The sequence below is a fragment of the Somniosus microcephalus genome, chromosome 2 (assembly GCF_052327205.1).
Source record: "Somniosus microcephalus isolate GS21.2 chromosome 2, FLI_Smic_1.0, whole genome shotgun sequence".
Taxonomy (NCBI): domain Eukaryota; kingdom Metazoa; phylum Chordata; class Chondrichthyes; order Squaliformes; family Somniosidae; genus Somniosus; species Somniosus microcephalus.
This window is the reverse complement of record NC_140988.1, coordinates 325,493,669-325,514,701: the sequence shown is the minus strand read 5'-3', so window position 1 is coordinate 325,514,701 and position 21,033 is coordinate 325,493,669. Positions and strand designations below refer to the sequence as shown.

The following is a 21,033-nucleotide window of genomic DNA, read 5'->3' as shown; positions in this document are numbered from 1 at the left end:
TCATCCAAAATGCTGATTCCCTGCATGATTTTAAAGACTTTGATCATGTCTTCCCCTGTCCATTTACTCTCGAGAGCAGATTTTGCTGCCCTGAGGCTAATAGTTTCCTCTTCATTCGAAAAAACATGTTAAATTCCCCCCTCGTTTTAAAGCAGATTTGAACCAAAATGACCAGTGAGAGTTGTGATATGGCTTCTTTTGTGCATCACAAATCTGTTAAACAGGAACGACAGAAAATAAATTGGCCAATCACAGTTCACTTAAAATAATGGCCCTTTCACACTTCTCAAGCAGCTAATGAGCCACTTAACTGGTATAAAGGACAAACATGTCGTTAATCCAGCTGTGGAGTGCGTAAAACTATATAAAAATGTCACAACAAAATGTTTGGAAAGGCCGCTTTAATAGACAGAGAAAACTCGGGACCTATTATTTCAACAACAAAAAAGTCTTACTTAAAGTACCAATAATGAAACAGTAGAAATCTCACTGGGAGCTGACTAAAAACACTATGAAAAATTGGTTTTAATAAAAGACACTAACACAAGGAACTCTACATATGTTCTTTGACCCTTCACCTCGTTTTTTCATGTAAAAGAATACTTCAATAGCTTCTTTTAGCATTGACTCCAATACTTTCTCCACTATAGACTGAAGTGAATTTATAATTCCTCTGTTAAAATTTATCTTTTTGTATGGTCAATGAGCCCTAGTTGAAGAGCTAACTCAAAGACAATGGGCCAAATGGCCCTTTCTGTGTTGCAATTTCTATGATTCCGAGGATTGGGCCTCCAATAGCCTATCCACGAGCCCGTTTCACATGTTAGCCACTCTTTACCTTCACAAGATTAACTATAACATCTTCCTGGTTCAAAGGTGGGCTGTTCTGTGACATTTACAGGTATAACGACTTAGCTGTTTTTCCTAATTTAGGTTTCAGAGACACAATTGCAACTGACTGAATGCTGAGTTTCCCCTCACCCGAGAGTCCTCATTATTTCATCCTTCCATGGAAGCTCTGAGTTTTTGGTCTCTGAAATATTGGCAAGTACCGTACACCGGACTTGTTACATTGACCAATTTACGCACAAGTTACTGTAAACCTAAACAGCGCTCTGAAAATTTTTTTCCTCTAAAGATTAATATTTAACTACTCTTCCCGTGCGCACCTTACCCCTGTTCCAAACAAAAGGGGTACTAATGTTTGACAAAATCAATGAGATCAGTAAAGATTCATATCCAGAAATTAGAGTCACCAGACCTTGAAAATGTCAGGTTTCTGGTATAAATCAGGTACTAACATGAAAAACATCATGTGTTTTAGTAAAACGTAGATAAGCTCTGATAAGATCACCAATTAAAAAAAAAAATCTTTGCTAGTTTACAGCATTCTGACTACGGCTGTGCATTGGAGCCCATTTTCCGCTTTGAATCTTTTAACAGTATTTCCACACCAAAGTTTCAAGCACATCAGAGTACGAACAGTAAAAATCAGGTTAAAGGGTACTCACTAGGTCTAGAGTTGGGTAAGTAACAAAGTTTAATTAATTTTTGGGAGGAAACATGGAGCGATGAGTCAACAATGTCTTGAAGCTGTGTTATAGGCCAGTTATAGTACACAGTCAAAACTGCTGCAAAATTACCCAAAATCAAATTTAGGCAAATGGTGCTGGCCACCTCCAGTGGATACTCTCACATTGCTTTGTCTTCATATTAGCTGTAAGATGGGCCATAGGTAAACTTTCTAAACTTCATCTTTGATCTTATTAAATATTAATGGAGCATGAATCGTCTGGTCAGTTCTTTGTTAACATTCAAATTTAACTGTCACTGCGATGCTGGTGCGTGGAGCACCCATGTATGTTTTCATGCATGTATATAGGACATTTCTGAGTACATGGCCCAAACTACCTAATGCCACCTGACTAATGTGATGCAGAGCCAGCATTTTAAAGGCCTTTTTACATTCGTGCTAGCGAGCAAGCTGCTTGCCCAGTCTTCCCGGAGGTCAAATTTGCCAGCGCATTTCACACCTAATCTAGAGCTGTCTTTTGTCTCCACTAGTCCTATCACCATCTCGTCTAGTTTTGAATACCTCTTAATGTCTCTTCACTTCTTTTGTTCTCTCCCAGCCCTGCCTTTCGATCTATTTCATTTCCTTTCCAGTTTTGATAAAGTGTTAGACCCGAAACGTCGACTCTATTTCTCTCTCCACGGATGTTGTATGGCCTGCTGAGTTTTTCCAGCATTTTCTGTTGTTATTTTAAGTTTATTTTGAGGTTGCTTTGTGATTGCTGGCTTTATATCTATCATCTGAAACAAGTTCTGAGTGGGAATTCTAAATTCTTTGCCCAGTGGGGGAGTTAAAATGGAGTGGGTCCCACTCCGTTCCTGCTCGGCTGATTTTTTGGCCTTTGAGGTTCTCTCTAAGTCAGACGGAAGCCTCATATATTTATGCAAATCAATAGAGCTCCGATACCATCTCTACCCCGCAGGATGCCTTTTGCGAAGCACTGGCCTTCCGTCCCTTCCCCCTCCCCACCTTTAGCCTGGTGGGCGGCCTCCGGACAGCCAACTTTCTGCTGTTCCTGACAATTCCCATTTTGGTTGAGAAGTCTGCTTCTTTTTTATTCATTCACGGGATGTGGGTGTCGCTGGCAAGGCCAGCATTTATTGCCCATCCCTAACTGCCCTTGAGAAGGTTGAGAACCGTTGCAGTCCGCATGTAGAAGGTACTCCCACAGTGACTTTGTCGCAGTGGTTTGGTACAACTGAGCGGCTTGCTAGGCCATTTCAGAGGGCAGCTAAGAGTCAACCACATTGCTGTGGGTCTGGAGTCATAGCTAGACCGGGTGAGGACGTCAGAATTCCTTCCCTAAAGGACATTAGTGAACCAGATGGGTTTTTATGACAATCTGGTAGTTATATGGTCCCCTTTACTGATGCTAGCTTTTTTTAAATTCCAGATTTACTTAATTAACTGAATTTAAATTCCCCAGCTGCCGTGGTGAGATTTGAACTCATGTCTCAGGATTATTAGTCCAGGCCACTGGATGATGAGTCCAGTAACATAAACACTACGCTAACATTCCCATAACTAGCGGCTTGTCAACCGGGCTGTTAAAACCAGCTGGGCCTCCCACTGCCACTCCCGGACAGGCTGGCCGCTCGTTAGGCGGAGCAGGCTCGAGGGGCCGAATGGCCTACTCCTGCTCCTATCTTCTATGTTTCTATGTTTCGCACCAGGGAGTTAAAATTCCCCCCTAAGTCTCAAACCAGTGCCTGCAGTGTAACAATGCGCCAAGTGTCACAACTGTGCTCGAATGAGAAAATCGTTGAGAAAAGGAGGGAAAAAAACATAGCCTAACACATTTAAGTATATTATTTCTAGTAACATGCCTTGTTTATTGGGGGGGTGGGGGGTGGGCACAGCGGTTGGTGGGCAAGACTTTAACATACAACACAACCTACTTTTCTACTTATAGTCTCCTCATTTGCTTTGAACACAAATGACAGACACAAATACGCATCTAAGAGGGTAATTAAAATGCTTCTCCCATTGAGGAAGTGGAACATATTACTCACCTGACACCCCTGCATGTTTGAGTCCCTCCCAAATGGGAATGATGCTCTGTCCGCTTTGCCTGAAAAACAATGACATTTGCATAAAATTACCCACAGCATAACAGAAGTGGCTTTGATGAGGGCACATTGCCAGAACCAACATTTCAACTTGCACTCAGCAGGCCTGTCACTTACTTTGGGGTGAGACTTAGGTTAAAAAGGTAAGCTATTTTGATGTGTCTCACTCTTAAAAATAAACAGCATCCCATGCGTAACTTGGTCCATAAACTCTTTTTGATCATAAATCTCCCTCCTCACATTTCTCTGATGTTGATGGCTCTGACATGCTGGTCTTTGCCAAACCCTAACCCTAATGCTCACCAGTCTGGGATACATAAGAGTGCTGGACCGTACCTACATATGGATAGTCCTCTGTCTATGGGACATTTGAGTACATGGCCTTCAACTACTGAAGTACCATATGATGCATTAAAAAGGAGACATTACGTTTATTTTGGAACGGGCACAAAGTGTTTTCAATGTAAAGCAATTAACTCGTTTAGTCCTTCAAACAGTATCCTGTGTTTAAAAAAAAAGTTAAAATAAAGAGAGAAATCATATTTACAAACGTCTATTTCCACTGTGGCTAATGGCCTGGGAGATGACATCTGATCAAAGCGGAAATGCTCCTCTAATGTCACATGGGGTTTTGCTGTTGGGGAGGGTTTCAACTAATTTGGCAGGGGGATGGGCACCAGGATGTAGCATTAGAAAGGAGAAACAAGGTGCACAAAGGATTGGGAAAGATAAATAGTACTAGAGTAAGTAATAGTACGGTATTAGGTGGGGTCAGACTAAGAGAGAATACGATGACACGAAAATTGGTGGGGTGGTAAATTGCGAGGAGGAAAGCCTCAGGCTACAGGACGATATAAACGGGTTGGTCAGATGGACGGAAAAGTGGCAAATGGAATTTAACCCTGAAAAGTGCGAGGTGATGCATTTTGGACGGACAAATAAGGTAAGGGAATACACAATGAGTGGTAGGACCCTAGGAAGTACAGAGGGTCAGAGGGACCTTGGTGTACATGTACATAGATCCCTGAAGGCAGCGGAACAGGTAGATAGGGTGGTTAAAAAGGCATATGGGATACTTGCCTTCATTAGCCGAGGCATGGAATATAAGAGCAGGGAGGTTATGATGGAGCTGTACAAAACGCTGGTGAGGCCACAGCTGGAGTACTGTGTGCAGTTCTGGTCGCCTCACTATAGGAAGGATGTGATTGCTTTGGAGAGGGTGCAGAGAAGATTCCCCAGGATGTTACCTGGGATGGAGCGCCTCAGCTATGAAGACAGGCTGGACAGGCTGGGGTTGTTTTCCTTGGAGCAAAGAAGGCTGAGGGGGGACCTGATTGAGGTGTACAAAATGATGAGGGGCATAGATAGGGTAGATAAAGAGGAACTTTTCCCCTTAGTAGGGGGGTCAATAACAAGGGGGCATAGATTCAGGGTAAGGGGCAGGAGATTTAGAGGGGATTTGAGGAGGAACTTTTTCACCCAGAGGGTGGTTGGAATGTGGAACTCAATGCCTGAAAGGGTGGTAGAGGCAGGAACCCTCACAACATTCAAGAAGCATTTGGATGAGCACTTGAAATGCCATTACATACAAGGCTATGGACCAAATGCTGGAAAATGGGATTAGACTGGACAGGGATGTATGGGCGGCGCGGACACGATGGGCCGAAGGGCCTCTTTCTGTGCTGTAAAACTCTATGACAAGAAGGTCTAAGAGAGGTTTACAGTGCATGTGTGTAAACACACAAAGCATGGTAAATAAGGTTGGTGAGCTGCAGGCACAAATAGCCACATGGGAATATGATGTTGTGGCGATAATGGAGAACTGGCAGGATTGGGTACTAAATATTCCTGGATATAAGGTGTTCAGGAAAGATAGGGAAGGAAAGAAAGGAGGTGGGATGGCAGTACTGAGTAAGGAGAATATTACAGTGCTGGAGAGAGAGGATGTCCTCGAGGGGTCAAGGACAGAATCTATTTGCTTAGAGTTAAGAAACAGTAGAGGTGCCATTACACTACTAGGTGTATTCTATAGGCCACCAACTAGTGGGAAAAATATGGAGGAGCAAATTTGCAGAGAAATTAAAGAGAGGTGCAAGAACTATGGAGTAGTGATAATGGGGGACTTCCATTATCTTAATATAGATTGGGATAGTAATAGTAAAAACGGCGGGGGAAGAATTTCTGAAGTATGTTCAGGAAAACTTTCTTAATCAGTACGTTTCCGGCCCAATGAGGAAGGAGGCATTGCTAGATCTGGTTCTGGGGAATGAGGTGGGTCAAGTGGAGCAAGTGTCAGTAGGGGAACATTTAGGGAACAGTGATCATAATGTTTAGATTAGCTATGGAAAAGGACAAGGAGCAATCTAGAGTAAAAATACTTATTTGGAGGAGGGTCAATTTCAGTGGGCTGAGAATGGATCTGGCCCGGGTAAATTGGAATCAAAGATTGGCAGGCAAAACTGTAATGGGACAATGGGCTGCCTTTAAAGAGGAGATGGTTCGGGTACAGTCGACGTACATTCCCACGAGGGGAAATGTAGGGCAACCAAAGCCAGAGCTCCCTGGTTGACAAAAGAGATAGAGAGTAAGATGAAGCAGAAAAAGAGGGCGTATGACAGGTGTCAGGTTGAGAATACAAGTGAGAACCAGGCTGAATATAGAAAGTTCAGAGGAGAAGTGAAAAAGGAAATAAGAGGGGCAAAGAGAGAGTATGAGAATAGACTGGCAGCTAACATAAAAGGGAATCCAAAAGTCTTCAATAGGCATATAAATAATAAACTAGTAGTCGGAGGAGGGGTGAGGCCGATTAGGGACCAAAAAGGAGACCTACGCATGGAGGCAGCAGGCATGGCTGAGGTACTAAATCAGTTCTTTGTATCTGTCTTTACCAAGGAAGAAGATGTTATCAAAGTCATAGTGAAAGAGGAGGTAGTTGAGATACTGGATGGGATAAAAATTGATAAAGAGAAGGTACTTGAAAGGCTGGCTGCACTTAAAGTAGATAAGTCACCAGGACCGGATGGGATGCAGAGGGAGGTAAGGTTGGAAATTGCAGAGGTACTAACCATAATCTTCCAATCCTCCTTAGATATGGGGTGGTGCCAGAGGACTGGAGAATTGCAAATGTGACACCCTTGTTCAAAAAAGGGTGTAAGGATAAACCCAGCAACTACAGGCCAGTCAGTTTAACCCCGGTAGTGGGGAAGCTTTTGGAAACGATAATCCGGGACAAAATTAACAGTAACTTGGACAAGTGTGGATTAATTAAGGAAAGCCAGCATGATTTGTTAAAGGCAAATCCTTTTTAACTAACTTGATTGAGTTTTTTGATGAGGTAGCAGAGAGGGTTGATTAGGGCAGTGTGGTTGATGTGGTGTACATGGACTTCTAATAGGCATTTGATAAAGTGCCGCATAATAGGCTTGCCAGCAAATGACAGGAAACAGAGAGTAGTTGTGAACAATTGTTTTTCAGACTGGAGAAAGGTACACAGTGGTGTTCTCCAGGGGTCGGTTCTAGGACCACTGCTTTTTTTGATATATATTAATGGCTTGGACTTGGGTGTACAGGGCACAATTTCAAAATTTGCAGATGACACAAAACTTGGAAGTATAGTGAACAGTGAGAAGGATAGTGATAGACTTCAAGAGGACATAGACAGGCTGGTGGAATGTGGCAGATGAAAGTTAACGGAGAAAAGTGTGAAGTGATACACTTTGGTAGGAAGAACGAGGAGAGGAAATATAAACTAAAGGGTACAATCTTAAAGGGGATGCATGAACAGAAAGACTTGCGGGTATATGTGCAGAAATCATTGAAGGATGTGAAGGCCTTAGAGAGGGTGCAGAAAAGATTTACAAGAATGGCTCCAGGGATGAGGGACTTCAGTTACGTGGATAGACTGGAGAGGCTTGGGTTGTTCTCTTTAGAACAGAGAAGGTTGAGAGGCGATTTAATAGAGGTGTTCAAAATCATGAGGGGTCTGGACAGAGTAGGTAGAGAGAAACTGTTCCCATTGGCAGTAGGGTCAAGAACCAGAGGACACAGATTTAAGGTGATTGGCAGAAGAACCAAAAGCGGCATGAGGAAAAACTTTTTTACACAGCGAGTGGTTAGGATCTGGAATGACTGCTTGAAAGGATGGTGGAGGCAGACTCAATTGCGGCTTTCAAAAGGGAATTGGATAAGTACCTGAAGGAAAAAAAAATTGCAGGGCTATAAGGAAAGTGGGACTAGCTGAAGTGCTCTTGCAGAGGGCCGGCACAGGCTCAATGGGCCGAATAGCCTCCTTCTGTGCTGTAACCATTCTATGATTGTATGAGGATCATCACACAGCAGGTTTTCCAGGGCAGAGTGATAACCAGAGTTACAACACCTCTAGTCCTAATCTGCAGGCTAATTGGCAGTTGAGGCGTGCATCACAGCTTTACCAATTATATCCGACCATAACATCCACCCAAATGCACTTTCCAGGAGCCACTAGATAACAATCAGGAGCAGGAGCCCTGACTGCTATTTCCCCTGGCACTGGGGTGGTAAGACCAAATGTAGCACCCTTACTACAGTTTAAACTAAGATTGGATCACAGAACGGGGACTAAACCTGGTACGAACAGCTCAGTTCCACACTGGATGGTGCAATTACTTAATGATTTATTTGGAAAGTTCCAAGTCTAGTCTATTTTGACAAGCTGAGGTACAGTGCATTGGTTGTACTGAGTCATGGGGATAAGGACAAATATGCACCTTACAAATCCTTGCATGTTGGGGTTCAATTCTCAACCTGGCTGACAAGACAAATTACTTGTATACATGGACTTCAGTAAGGCTTTTGACAAAGTCCCGCATAGGAGACTGGTCAAGAAGGTAAGAGCCCATGGGATCCAGGGTGCCTTGGCACGTTGGATCCTAAACTGGCTGAGTGGCAGGAGGCAGAGGGTGATGGTGGAAGGTTGTTTTTGAGACTGGAAGCCTGTGTCCAGTGGGGTACCTCAGGGATCGGTGCTGGGACCCTTGCTGTTTGTGATCTAAATGATTTGGATGAGAATGTAAAAGGTATGATCAGTAAGTTCGCAGATGACACGAAAATTGGTGGGGTGGTAAATTGTGAGGAGGAAAGCCTCAGGCTACAGGACGATATAAACGGGTTGGTCAGATGGGCGGAAAAGTGGCAAATGGAATTTAACCCTGAAAAGTGCGAGGTGATGCATTTTGGACGGACAAATAAGGCAAGGGAATACACAATGAGTGGTACGGCCCTAGGAAGCACAGAGGGTCAGAGGGACCTTGGTGTACATGTACATAGATCCCTGAAGGCAGCGGAACAGGTAGATAAGGTGGTTAAAAAGGCATATGGGATACTTGCCTTCATTAGCCGAGGCATAGAATATAAGAGCAGGGAGGTTATGATGGAGCTGTACAAAACGCTGGTGAGGCCACAGCTGGAGTACTGTGTGCAGTTCTGGTCGCCTCACTATAGGAAGGATGTGATTGCTTTGGAGAGGGTGCAGAGAAGATTCACCAGGATGTTACCTGTGATGGAGCACCTCAGCGATAAAGAAAGACTAAACAGGCTGGGGTTGTTTTCCTTGGAGCAAAGAAGGCTGAGGGGGGACCTGATTGAGGTGTACAAAATGATGAGGGGCATAGATAGGGTAGATAAAGAGGAACTTTTCTCCTTAGTAGGGGGGTCAATAACAAGGGGGCATAGATTCAAGGTAAGGGACAGGAGGTTTAGAGGGGATTTGAGGAGGAACTTTTTCACCCAGAGGGTGGTTGGAGTCTGGAACTCACTGCCTGAAAGGTTGGTAGACGCAGGAACCCTCACAACATTCAAGAAGCATTTGGATGAGCACTTGAAATGCCATTGCATACAAAGCTATGGACCAAATGCTGGAAAATGGGATTAGATTGGACAGGGCTTGATGGACGGCGCAGACACGATGGGCCGAAGGGCCTCTTTCTGTGCTGTATAACTCTATGACTCAAGAGAGGACAGATGAAAGGAGACTGAAAAGACTTTCTTGCAACCAGTTACAATGGTCTTAGTAAATAGGTGTGCACGCATGCCCTCTCAGCTGGGAAATGGTTAGAGCAAGATCTGCAGAGTGGAAAAAAACTTTAAAATGAGTGAGAAGAGGAAGACATAACTGTCACTTTCATTGGTGAGAGGACAGTCCCACAACACATTCAATGGAAAAGCTCCATAAATTATGGAAAGGACCCCAGGGAAATATATTTTCTTCATGCTTTTGTGTTGATTTGCAAACTTTACTAATGCGTTCCCCTACTGGGCTTCCTTCGCTCTTAGGAGGAGTATAACCGAATAAGTATTGAAGCCACGATTAGGTTTAAATATTGCACTAAATTTGAAACTTACTCACAGACACAGGAAGTACAAGAGCAGAATCAATATCAGATACGAGACATCAAATTGGCAAAGAAAACCTGCATATTTGCGGATCCGCACACAACATATAGAGCAATGGAGCAGAGGTGGAACAAAGCTGGCAAACTGCATGAACAAAGATTGAGTGGTTTCTGAAAGTCAGTAGAACCTTAAAAGATTGAATTATGACCTTGTAACTCCCTCCACCACATCCATTATTTTATATTAAGTATATTAACAGCTATTCTACAGTGAAAAATTGAATCCGTCACCCCTACCGTTACAATGCTGCTGTGGAGGAGACCGAGTGCTGTGAAGAGTACATTAATGACAGCTAGTAGCAGTGCTGTGGTGACATTCACAGAAGTGTATAGTGGCTCACTGACTTCCAGGAAGAACAACAATCAGGATTCACAGATGATTTAAAACAAGATGAGAACAAAAGACAAACTGCAAACAACGGAAATCTAAAATGACAAACAGAAAATGGGCAGCAGGTATGTCCACATCTGAAAGATAAAAATGGGTCATTATCTGGTGTGGAACTCTTTGGGGGGAATTTTGCCAGCCCTGGGGAGGCGGGTCCGCCGGGAAAATGGCAGAAACTGGGAGCAGGTACCGAACCCGTTCCCAACCCGCCTCTGTGCCATCTTCCCGGGAGGCGGGTCCCTGGCTCGCGCAGGGTCCCGTCTCCTCGAGGCGGGAAGGGGATTAGAGCCAAATAACTGCCTGTTAACAGGTAGTTAACAGGCAGTTAAGAGGATTATCCCCATTTTAGCCACACAAGTGTGGGCTTCCCGGCTCCAGGGTCAGCGAGGCGAGCAGTGGGTCTGCGGGGGTGAGAGGGGTCAAAAAGTCCACTGTAGAGGTGAGTGATGGGTGCAAGTGTGGAGAGGTAAGTATGAGAGGTGAGTGTAGAGTGTTAGAAAAAGTTTACTTACCTTTGCTTCTTCCTGCAGGCTTGAACCCTTGGGGATCCGGAGGTGCATCATCTCAACGGCAGAGATGACAGAATGGCTGCTACATTCTCAGATGCAGCAGCGATCTGATTTCTGCCCAGGAAAGGGGTTTGGTGAGTCTTCAGTGCAAGGACTCGCCATAGAACAGAGATTGTCAGCGTTTGACAGCTTCTCAAAGCTGTCAAACGTTGACAATTCATGACAGATGAAACATCATACGCTGATGTCATCTGTCACCGGCTTTCCCTTAATTGGCCGGCTAAGCCCACAGGGCGGGCTTAACAAGGTCAATCAAGGGAAAATAGCGTGGGTTGGCCGGACGTCGTTAGGGGCGGGACTGAAACCTGACAACCATCAGTCCCACCCCTCATTGATAAAATCCAGCCCTTCATTTCAGCTGAACATTCCCACCTGAAATAGGACCACTTTCAGATGCTGACTGACCTGCTGTACATTTCCAGCATTCGTTGTTTTCCTTTGTGTTGAAAGAGGCTCTTTTTAACTTATTTTACAGTGGCTAACTGAGTGTTAACCTAGTTTACTAACTGAGGATATCGTTTTCAGTGATGGATATGTACTAAAGGAAAGAGTTCAGTAGTGGCAGGGTAATTACTATAATACAATGTGCCCGGCCTCCCTCACAAAAAATGTCTAAAATGAAAAATATAGATTTTAATTTTCAGCTATAAACTTTTAGTCATTGTATACAGAGTGATCCATCAGCACTCATTCTCATAATGCTGAGGAGGAATGAGCATCCTTCCCTCTCCTGCTCACCAATTCCAGAGCTCCAAAAGCTCTTTAAAAGCACTTTAAGTGCCAAAACTAGCAGTTGAGATTGGAAATCATGCTAATTCCTGCTAAATATGAGAGTTGCCCAATGACAGATAAGTCATCATCAGGGCAATCCAATGTGGTCAATGGAGGTATAGCTAAAGACGGAGGAAGATTGCAATATAATACAAGAAGACATTAGAAAACTTGCAGACTGGGCAGTTAAGTGGCAAAAGAACTTTAACATCGATAAATGCGAGGTGATGCACTTTGATAGGAAAAACAGAAACATTACCTTAGAAAATAAGAAACTGAATGAGGTAGAGAACCAAAGGGATCTAGGGCTACAGGTAAAAGCAACACTGCAGGTCAGCAAAGCAATTACAAATGTTAACAAAGCACTGGGATTTATTTCTGGGGTATAGAATTCAAAAGTAGTGAAGCTGTGTTAAACTTGTATAGGACCCTGGCCAGGCCATACATAAGAGTACTGTGCACAGTTCTGATCTCCACACTTTAAAAAGGATAGAGAAGCGCTGGAGAAAGTGCAAAAATTATGTACAAGGATGGCACCAGAACTGAGAGATTACAGCTATTGGGAAAGATCGAACAGGTTGGGGCTTTTTTCTTTAGAAAAGAGAAGACCCGATAGAGGTCTTTAAAATGGGTTGGACAGGGTGGATATGGAGAGAATGTTTCCACTTGTGGGAGAATATAAAACTAGGGGCCATAAATACAAGACAGTTACTAATAAATCCAATAGGGAAATAAGGAGAAATTTCTTTACTCAGAGAGTGGTTAGAATGTGGAACTCACGACCACAGGAAATGATTGAGGCAAATAGCTTAGATGCTTTCAAAAGGAAACTCGACGAGCACATCAGGGAAAAGGGAATAGAAAGATACGCTGAAAGGCTGTGATGAGGTAGATGGAATGGGAGGAGGCTCGGGTGGATTATAAACACCAGCACAGACTAGTTGGACCGAATGGCCTGTTTCTGTGCCGTACATTCCATGTTATTCTATGTTAAAATACAGAGAAGTGGAATACAGTTATTTTCTTTGCCCATGAAAGACTGCTGCCAAAAGGCAAGACATAGTCAAAAACAAAACTTTAAAAGTACAGCAGAAACTAACTGAAAGAAGATGTTGTAAATGTCAGGATCAAATTTACATCAAAGTAATGACCAGTTGTCTTGAGCAGATGAGAACCTATCAAAGGAATGTAGCATTAAGATCCTGTATGTGCTGAACTGAGAAGATATTAGATCAATCAGGCAGGTATTAGACTTGTCAAAGGAGGCTTGAGAGGGCCCTCCTCTTTTTCATTTACATGCTGCCCCTTAGAAACATCATCTGCAGACATGGGGCCAGCTACCACATGTCTGCTGATGGCACCCAGCTCTACCTCTCCATCACCTCTCTCGACATGTGTTGTCAGATGACTTGTTCGATATCCAGTCTTGGATGAGTTACAATTTCCTCCAGTTAAACGTTGGGAAGCTCGAAGCTCTCCTCTTTGACTCCCCGTCCACACCCTCGCCACTGATTCCATCCCTCTCCCTGGCCATTGTCTCAGTCTGAAGCAGACTGTTTTTGAAACCTTTGTGTTCTACTTGAGCCCAAGCTGAGCTTCCAACCCAAAATCTCCACCATAAAGAATTTCCACTGATGTAACCACCTTCCTCCGCCCCACCTCAGCCCATCTGCTGCTGAAACCCTCATCCATGCCATTCTCACCTCCAGTCTCAACCATTCCAATGCCCTTCTGGCCAGCCTCTTATTTCTTCACCCTCTGTAAACTTCAGCTCATCCAAAACTCCGTTGCCCATATCGTAATCCGCATCAAGTCCAGCTCACCAATCACCCCTGTCGTTGCTGGCCTACATTGGTTCTCAGTCCCCTAATGCCTCAATATAAGATTCTCATCTTCAGTTTTGGATCCCTTCACGATCTTGCCCCTCCGTATTTCTATAGCCTCCTCCAATCTCTCCGTTCCTCTGACTCTGACCTCTTGTGAAACCCTGCCCCACCCAGCATCCCCCCCACCCCCACCTTTCGCTCCACCGTTGGCGGCAGTACCTTTAACCATCTAGGCCCCATGCTTACCAGACATGGCAATGAACTAGCCTAATCCAGAGCACACATCTGCATGGAGTTCACCAAAAAATTAATATACAGTCTGGTGGTACAAATATGATAATGTCAATCTTATCAGCTATTCTTTTCTAGTTTTCTGCTGATTATTTTGATATCTTACCCAAGATAATTTCTCTCAAACACTGGGTCACAAATTTAAGTCATTTGTCTATTAGTCAGCATTTGCTGATATGTTAAAACTGCAAGACCTTTACAGTAGGCGTTTTCTTTTAAAAGCTGTGAACTGGCTTTTTGAACACTGGCTGTTCAGCAAAGAAAGCTAGGAAGCACAGCCTTGTAATAACATGATAAATGTTACCAAATAGTATTAATGGTAATTGCTGATATCACCTCCCACTAAAAACAACAGAATAATGGGTAGAAAGCATCAAATACAAGGGGTTGGATTTTGTCAATGGGGAGCTTTTGGAGGCGGGACTCCCACTTGTTGGGTTTTAGTCCCGCCTCCATCGACTTGTGGCCAACCCAAGCTATTTTCCCTTGATTGACCTTGTTAAGCCCACCCAGCAAGCTTAACAGCCAATTAAGGGAAAGCCAGTTACAGGTGACGTCAGCGAGTGCCGTTTCATCTGTCAAGAGCTTTTGACAGATGAAATGTCATCGTTTGATAGCTCTGTGAAGCTGTCAAACACTGACAATCTGTCTTCTAAGTTGTGTCTTTACTCAAGACTCAATTAGAAAGCCTTCCTGACCAGAAAGCAGAAGGCTGCAGCTTTTGACAGTTCAGCGACCATTCTGCTTTCTGTGCCAGTGAGCTGAGGGACTCCCGAGACCTGAAGGGAGGAAGCCTGCAGAGTAAAGGTAAGTAAAACTTATTAAAACACTTTACACACACCTCACACACTTACCTCTGCACACATGTACCCATTACTCACCTGCACACTGGACATCTCGGCCCCTCCGACCCCCGCAGACCGGCGGCCCGCCTTGCTGACCCTGGCGAGGTTCGGAGCCATCGGGAAGCCCACACTTCAGGGCTCAAAATAGGAATTAGCCAAAAAACTGCCTGTTAACTACCTGTTAAAAGGCAGTTAATTGGCATTAATCCCCTTCCCGGGACCCGGCGCGGGTCGGCTACCCGCCTCCTGGCAAGATGGCATGGAGGCGGGTTGGGCACCCACCCCCGAATTCTGTCATTTTCCCGGCAGTCCCGCCTCCAAACCCGCCTCCCCAGGGCTGGCAAAATCCAGCCCAAGGTTGTTATCTACAAACCAAATGATTTTACTGGGGTCGCAATTTGTGTCAACAAAGCTCAAGTAGTTAGTCCCCATTATGTGATCCATGATATTTAATTAAATTAAATTACTGCCTTCTATCGGGCAATGGAATTCGAGCAGATAATTCCAATATGGAGCTATCACTGGCACACGCAAGATGGCAAAATGGCTTCCTTCTATGCTGAAATTTCTATGTATTATTTAAAGGATTAGCAGATCCCCAAAGGCTCATTACATGATGTTTTATAAAGAGGCGTATTGTGTCATGTAATGCATAATGCATTATTCGTCTAACGTGAAATTGTGTTCCTATAAGGCCACAAAATCTAGGTTTTTTTTTAAGGCTGAGGTTCAATTAAGAGACTGCAAACATTCTGACTCTGGTAATTCCCTTTACTGGAGAGTTGCTGTTTACATTAAAATACTTTTTTAAGCAGGACACAGTAATGAGGATGGAAGAGAACTATTACAAACAGGAAATGGAGATGTGTGACGGTAAATTGGATGATACACTACTTTATCAGGATAATAGGAGCATTGCACAATTATATACCCCAAATGAAAGACATTAAAGGTGTGAAGGAACTTAAAAACCTATGGATCCACATGCACAATTCCTTGAAAGTGAGAGTGCAGCTACATGAAATCATAAAGGAGACCAACAGCATTTTAGGGCTTAGAGTGCAATAGCAAAGAGATAATTATAGATTTTTACAAGCCAATGGTAAAGCTGTAGTGAGACCATCATATGCAACTTTGGGCAGCTCATTATAGAAAGAACATGAAAATCGAAAATTTGCTAAGATGATACCAGGATGAGAAGCTTAAGTTATGAGGAAAGATTTGAAATGCTGAGATTATTTCCACTGGAGCAGAGATTTAATAGAGGTTTATAAAATTACAACAGATTTTAATAGAGTATGAGAATAGAATATTAATAGAATATTTCCTCTGGCTGGCCAAGGAGTCATTAATTGTCACTAAGTGAGTGAGGAACAAGATCAGAAGTAATTTCTTTACGCAGGGAGTTGTTAAAACATGGACAGCTTTGCTGCTGGGAGTAGTTGAAGCAGAGACCATAGTATCTTTTAAGGGAAAAGTGGATAATTAATTGAAGCAGAGGAAGATATAGGGCTATGGGGACAGAGCAGGGCAGCGAGATTAGTTTTGGAATATTCTAGCAAAGAGTTGGCACAGACGCATTGGCCAAAACAGCCTCCTTCCATACTATAAACTCCAATGGTTCTTCTAAGGAATCTCCCATGTGGCACTGCGCACAATAAAAGGATATAGGGGGAAAAATTCGGTTGCTTTGCACCTCCCGTTAGTGCCCTAAGAGGGTGCTAACGGGGCGCAAAGCAACTAGCGCCCGAGCGCGGCGCCGTCAACACCTCCCGCGAAATTCAGCGGGAGATTAGCGGCGCTACTGCCGGCGATTACATCATCGTCGTGCGCAGCGCCCCACTCACGCCCCCTGACTTACCGCCGGACGCTATGTCCGATGGGGTCAGGGGGGCCTACCTGCGGCTGGGGCAGTGCTATTTAAAGGCGAGGTGCCGGGCGGCCATTTTTGCGGCTGGCCCCCCTGCCAGCACCTGCCTCCGCTGTCGTCCCCGGCCTCCTGACCCGCCCCTCCGCGGAGTGCCAGCTGCATTCCATGAGCCCGGTACTTCTCTTGAGTGCCGGGCTCTTTTGCCGGCACTCTGATCCTCAGTCGCCCAGCTGTTATTGTTAAGGAAGTGTGTTATGCCACTTACTGGGTTATTTTACACATGAAGTACAACTTGTTCAGTCTGTATGAAAGTTACCAAGAATTTACAGGAGGATGAAGTCCAGAAAATAAGACCATTTTATTGCAATCTCCCTTTCTTTGGCTACACAGTTGTATTCTGTCCAAATTAAAATTTAAGAAGGGGAGGAAGGCCTGCAATACCGCGGCGCGACATGCCGCAGCGCCACATAGCGCCGCAATATTCCCTTGCAGCGCCACAAGAGGGAGGCAGGGCACTTCCAGTAGCGCCCGGCTTCCCTCTTGGGGCACTACCACTCAATTTCGGCAGTGGGGGCACTAATTGTTCCGGGGTGCTAAAAGTAGCGCCCCGGCGAAGTTAGCGCCCCAAAAGGGGCGCAACTCAATTTTTCCCCCATAATGTTTTAAGATGACTAGAACATTATAACATGTAAAACACAATGTATTACACTGCTGCTAAAGTGTAAGCATGTGTCTCTTTAATGCTAGAAAAAAATCAAACAATTTCCTTGACCGGCACACCTGTTAATCGACTTATGATCCACCTCTCCATCACCGCCCTACTACATCTGCAGTGGGTACAATCTACAGGATGTACAGCAACTCACCAAGGTTAATACAACAGCACCTCCGTGCCTTGCGACTGCTACCACCATAGAGGATAAGGGCAGCAATACCGTAGGAACATTATCATCACACACCATCCTGACTTGGATATATATCACTTTTCCTTCATTGTCACTGGGTTGACATCCTGGAACTTCCTACCTAACATTATTATGAGAGCACCATCGGCAGAAGACTTGCAGCGGTTCATCTTCTCAGAGCAATTAGGGAAGGGGAGTAAATGTGGCCTTGCTAACATAGAACATGAGAACAAACCAAAAACATGTAATTGATGTTATTCATTCATAGGTTAATTGCAATTACTGCCTTTGTTTCTTTAAACTTTTGTGAGTGTAGCACAGAAGTTTGCATAGCACAATGCGTGGTGTCTGTATTGCCACGGGCATCTGAAGTGTGACAGACAAGAAGTGTGTGCATATGTAAGGCTTTTGCACTATTACTACTCCATCTCTCACTGTGCTGTTCACGCTGAATTAGGGGATGTGCTATTGACATCATACGATGTAAAACACAATGGGGTAGAAATTTCACTTCTGTGCGCACCAGCCACATTCACTTTATTGGAGGGGATATTGCGGGCTGGCGAACGCAGAGGCAGAATTTCTACCCCAGTGTTATTATTCTATGGCTAAATTTTAACTGCATGTCCATTTTAAGACTACAAATTCCAACTGATGGACGAGTTTATACAGCGCTAAGAGGCTGTGACATTGTGGCTTTGGTATTACATGTTGCTCAACATATGTACACACCAAACCTTTGTTTCTTTATATTCCCCACCACATGTGGCACAGGAATTTGCATTAGCCAATGTGTGACATCTGAAGTGCGACACCTAAAAGTACATAAATGTTCGATAAATGGCAGATTTTATAACATTACAATGGATTTTAATAGAGTGAATAGAGTATGAGAATATAATATTTCCTCTATCCTTGATACATAAATAGGATACTCTGAATGATGCTATAAATGTTTAATCTTATTTCAGTTATGGTCCCGTGTCTGGAAATTTTACGTCAGCAGTCAGGAACATTTTATTATGATGTGTTCAAGTCATTAGTTATAGGTCAACAGAAGATCCATTTATTAAAAGTTTTCAAAACAATGTAAAACCAGAAAATGCACTGAAGGAAAGTCAGCATTTGGAAGACAAAGATAAATTCATGTTTTGTGGAGCCCTTCAGCAGACTGGTGAATGTCAAGCAGGACTCTGAGGTTATGTCCTTTTATAGGACTGGCCAAAACAAAGAGGAGTTCAAATATGCTGCGCACTTTCACAAAGCAGCTGTTGATGGGTTTAATAGCCTGTAAATAGACTTTACGAATCTGAAAAGAGATTTAAATTCCACGAAGACAAAATGTTGTTTTTGAGGCGCCATCTTTTTTGTTAAATATTTTACGTTTCTGTTGTGAACTGAAAGCAATAAGGACATTCACATAAGGTTAACGGTGTTTGCAACGTCAACACTTCAGCTGTACAGAAAAATAATCTGCAGCTAATGTGGGAAATTGTACGTCCAGTGCATATTAGAATGGCATAAAATAATAGCATTAATATGGTAACGTTTACTGTAGTAAAGCATTATTTAAGAAAAAAATTAAAAATTAGCTAATTGCATTTTTAACCACTAAATCCCTCCCTATGTAGCATATTGTTTATACTTTTACCCTGCTGAATAACAGGAACTGAAACCACTTTGGCACAAATGTTGTGTAGCGAGGACTGTGATTGCTGTGCTTTTTTTCTTCCCTGATTTTATTAAAGCTATAACTTGATTTTATTGTTCTTTCTTTTTGGTTTCCAGATCTTTTTCACGTTTGTGCAAATAATAAGCAGTTGATGGTCAAAGCCACTCATGGTCACGTTTATCATTGACCAGTAGACACACAAGTACTGAACCCCCTCAAAGGCAGAGATGGACGAGTTTAAAATGCAGTTTCCATCAACATGCAGACTCAACTGGCTTCATGCAGCAAGCTTCACCAATTCTGAAATAAGCAGCTGGATGGGGCACTGTGCAAGAGCGGAGTACTTCGCTGATCAGTGAAAGGGGGGCGGGGGGGGCAGAGAGGAGATTGAAAAGACTAGCTCTGCCCTCATCACAAAGCTGTGTTGGTGGCAATCGTACAGAAGCACACAGTCCAGTTCTCTTTCACTGATCCCCCACCCCCACCCCATCCCACCCCACTTCAAACAGATAGAGGTCTAGTGCTGAGAGACATCAAAGGAGAAAAGGGGGAACAGGACTTTAATGCCAAATGTATTTGGAATGAATATTAATTCCAAATACTGCAAGGGTTAAAAAAAACTATTCCTGCATGTGTGGGGGAGGATGGGAGGAAAGCAGAGACATGAATCATTCTTAGTGATTCAAGTGTTTCCATGACATCAATGGGCAACCTTCCAGCGCTCAAGCAAAGGCAAAACCTAAAAGGTACCAAAGAGTCACTGAAGCCAGTGGGTTGTACAGAGAGCTTTTTTTTTAGCAGAATCCCCATTAAATTCATCTTATTTCAATCACAGGGCTACCTCGTTACCATTTTCGCACAACTCATGTTTGGGATAAAATGTTTATAACCGGTGAAAATGCAACCGACTCGATGGTCTCGTTCAAAAGCATCCATATTGTTGCCAGATTTCAACGCTAACTTGTTTATAAAGCCTACTCCTTTGCAATGTACTGTGTGGTTGATTTTCAGCTGTGCGTTTTGTGATCATGTGCCACAATCAAATTAACAGAGGCTACAAGTTGGCCACAAAAGGCCATTTTACCTGTACCATTTGACCTGGTTTTTGGTCATGAACGCAGCGAGATGAAAGCTGTGTTATATATGCAATTTAAATATGTGCAGCACAGCAATCAACCCATAGATATTGAAGATACTTGGTGTACGAAGCTACAGATCACAGGGTAGATTTTTAAAAAGGCCCCTTGGTCCATTTGATTTTATCCTTTCAGAATACCAACCCTACAATCTCCCCATTAAAGCATCTAGCTGTTTCTCAAATGAGTGCAGGGTCCTGGCGTCAACTACCATTCCTGGCAACCCATTGCAGCAGCTAATGAGCCTCTGTGTAAAGTACTTCCTGCCATCTGTCCTAAACTTGTCCTTCAAAACCTTGAACCTATCCCTCCTTTCCGACTGCCCTGAAAATATAGCTCGAGATTTACCTTCCGTATCCCATATCTGATGCATAGTCTGTAAGATCCTGTCAGAGGCGTTCTTTTTGAGACTGAAGATCCCAGCTTATCGAATTGTTCTGCATTGCTCATCCTTCTAATGCAAGGTATCAGCCTCATTGTTCTCCTCTGTACTGGCTCTATGCCGTAATGGTTCCCTTGTGTTGCAGCGACTAGAACTGTATGCAGTTCTCCAGCTGTTGCCTGACCAGAGCCTCAGCATGACTTCTAGGGATTTGAACTCAAGTAATTTAGTAATATAACCCGCATTCCTGCTCACTTTGTTTACTGCTGCCTTGCATTGTTTGGACATGGTATGCGACAAGTCGTCCA

The 21,033-nt window shown here is 43.6% G+C and overlaps 1 protein-coding gene across 10 annotated transcripts in view; it reads right to left on the bottom strand.

Moving 5' to 3' along the window:
- The window catches only part of tcf4 (transcription factor 4), a 679,628-nt gene that overhangs the window by 314,225 nt on the left and 344,370 nt on the right, over window positions 1-21,033 (bottom strand). For all 10 annotated transcript variants that reach the window (XM_085974559.1, XM_085974581.1, XM_085974567.1 and 7 more), the window contains one exon: window positions 3,586-3,644. In XM_085974559.1, the coding sequence (XP_085830685.1) occupies window positions 3,586-3,644 (59 nt within the window). The remainder of the gene's footprint in view (window positions 1-3,585; window positions 3,645-21,033) is intronic.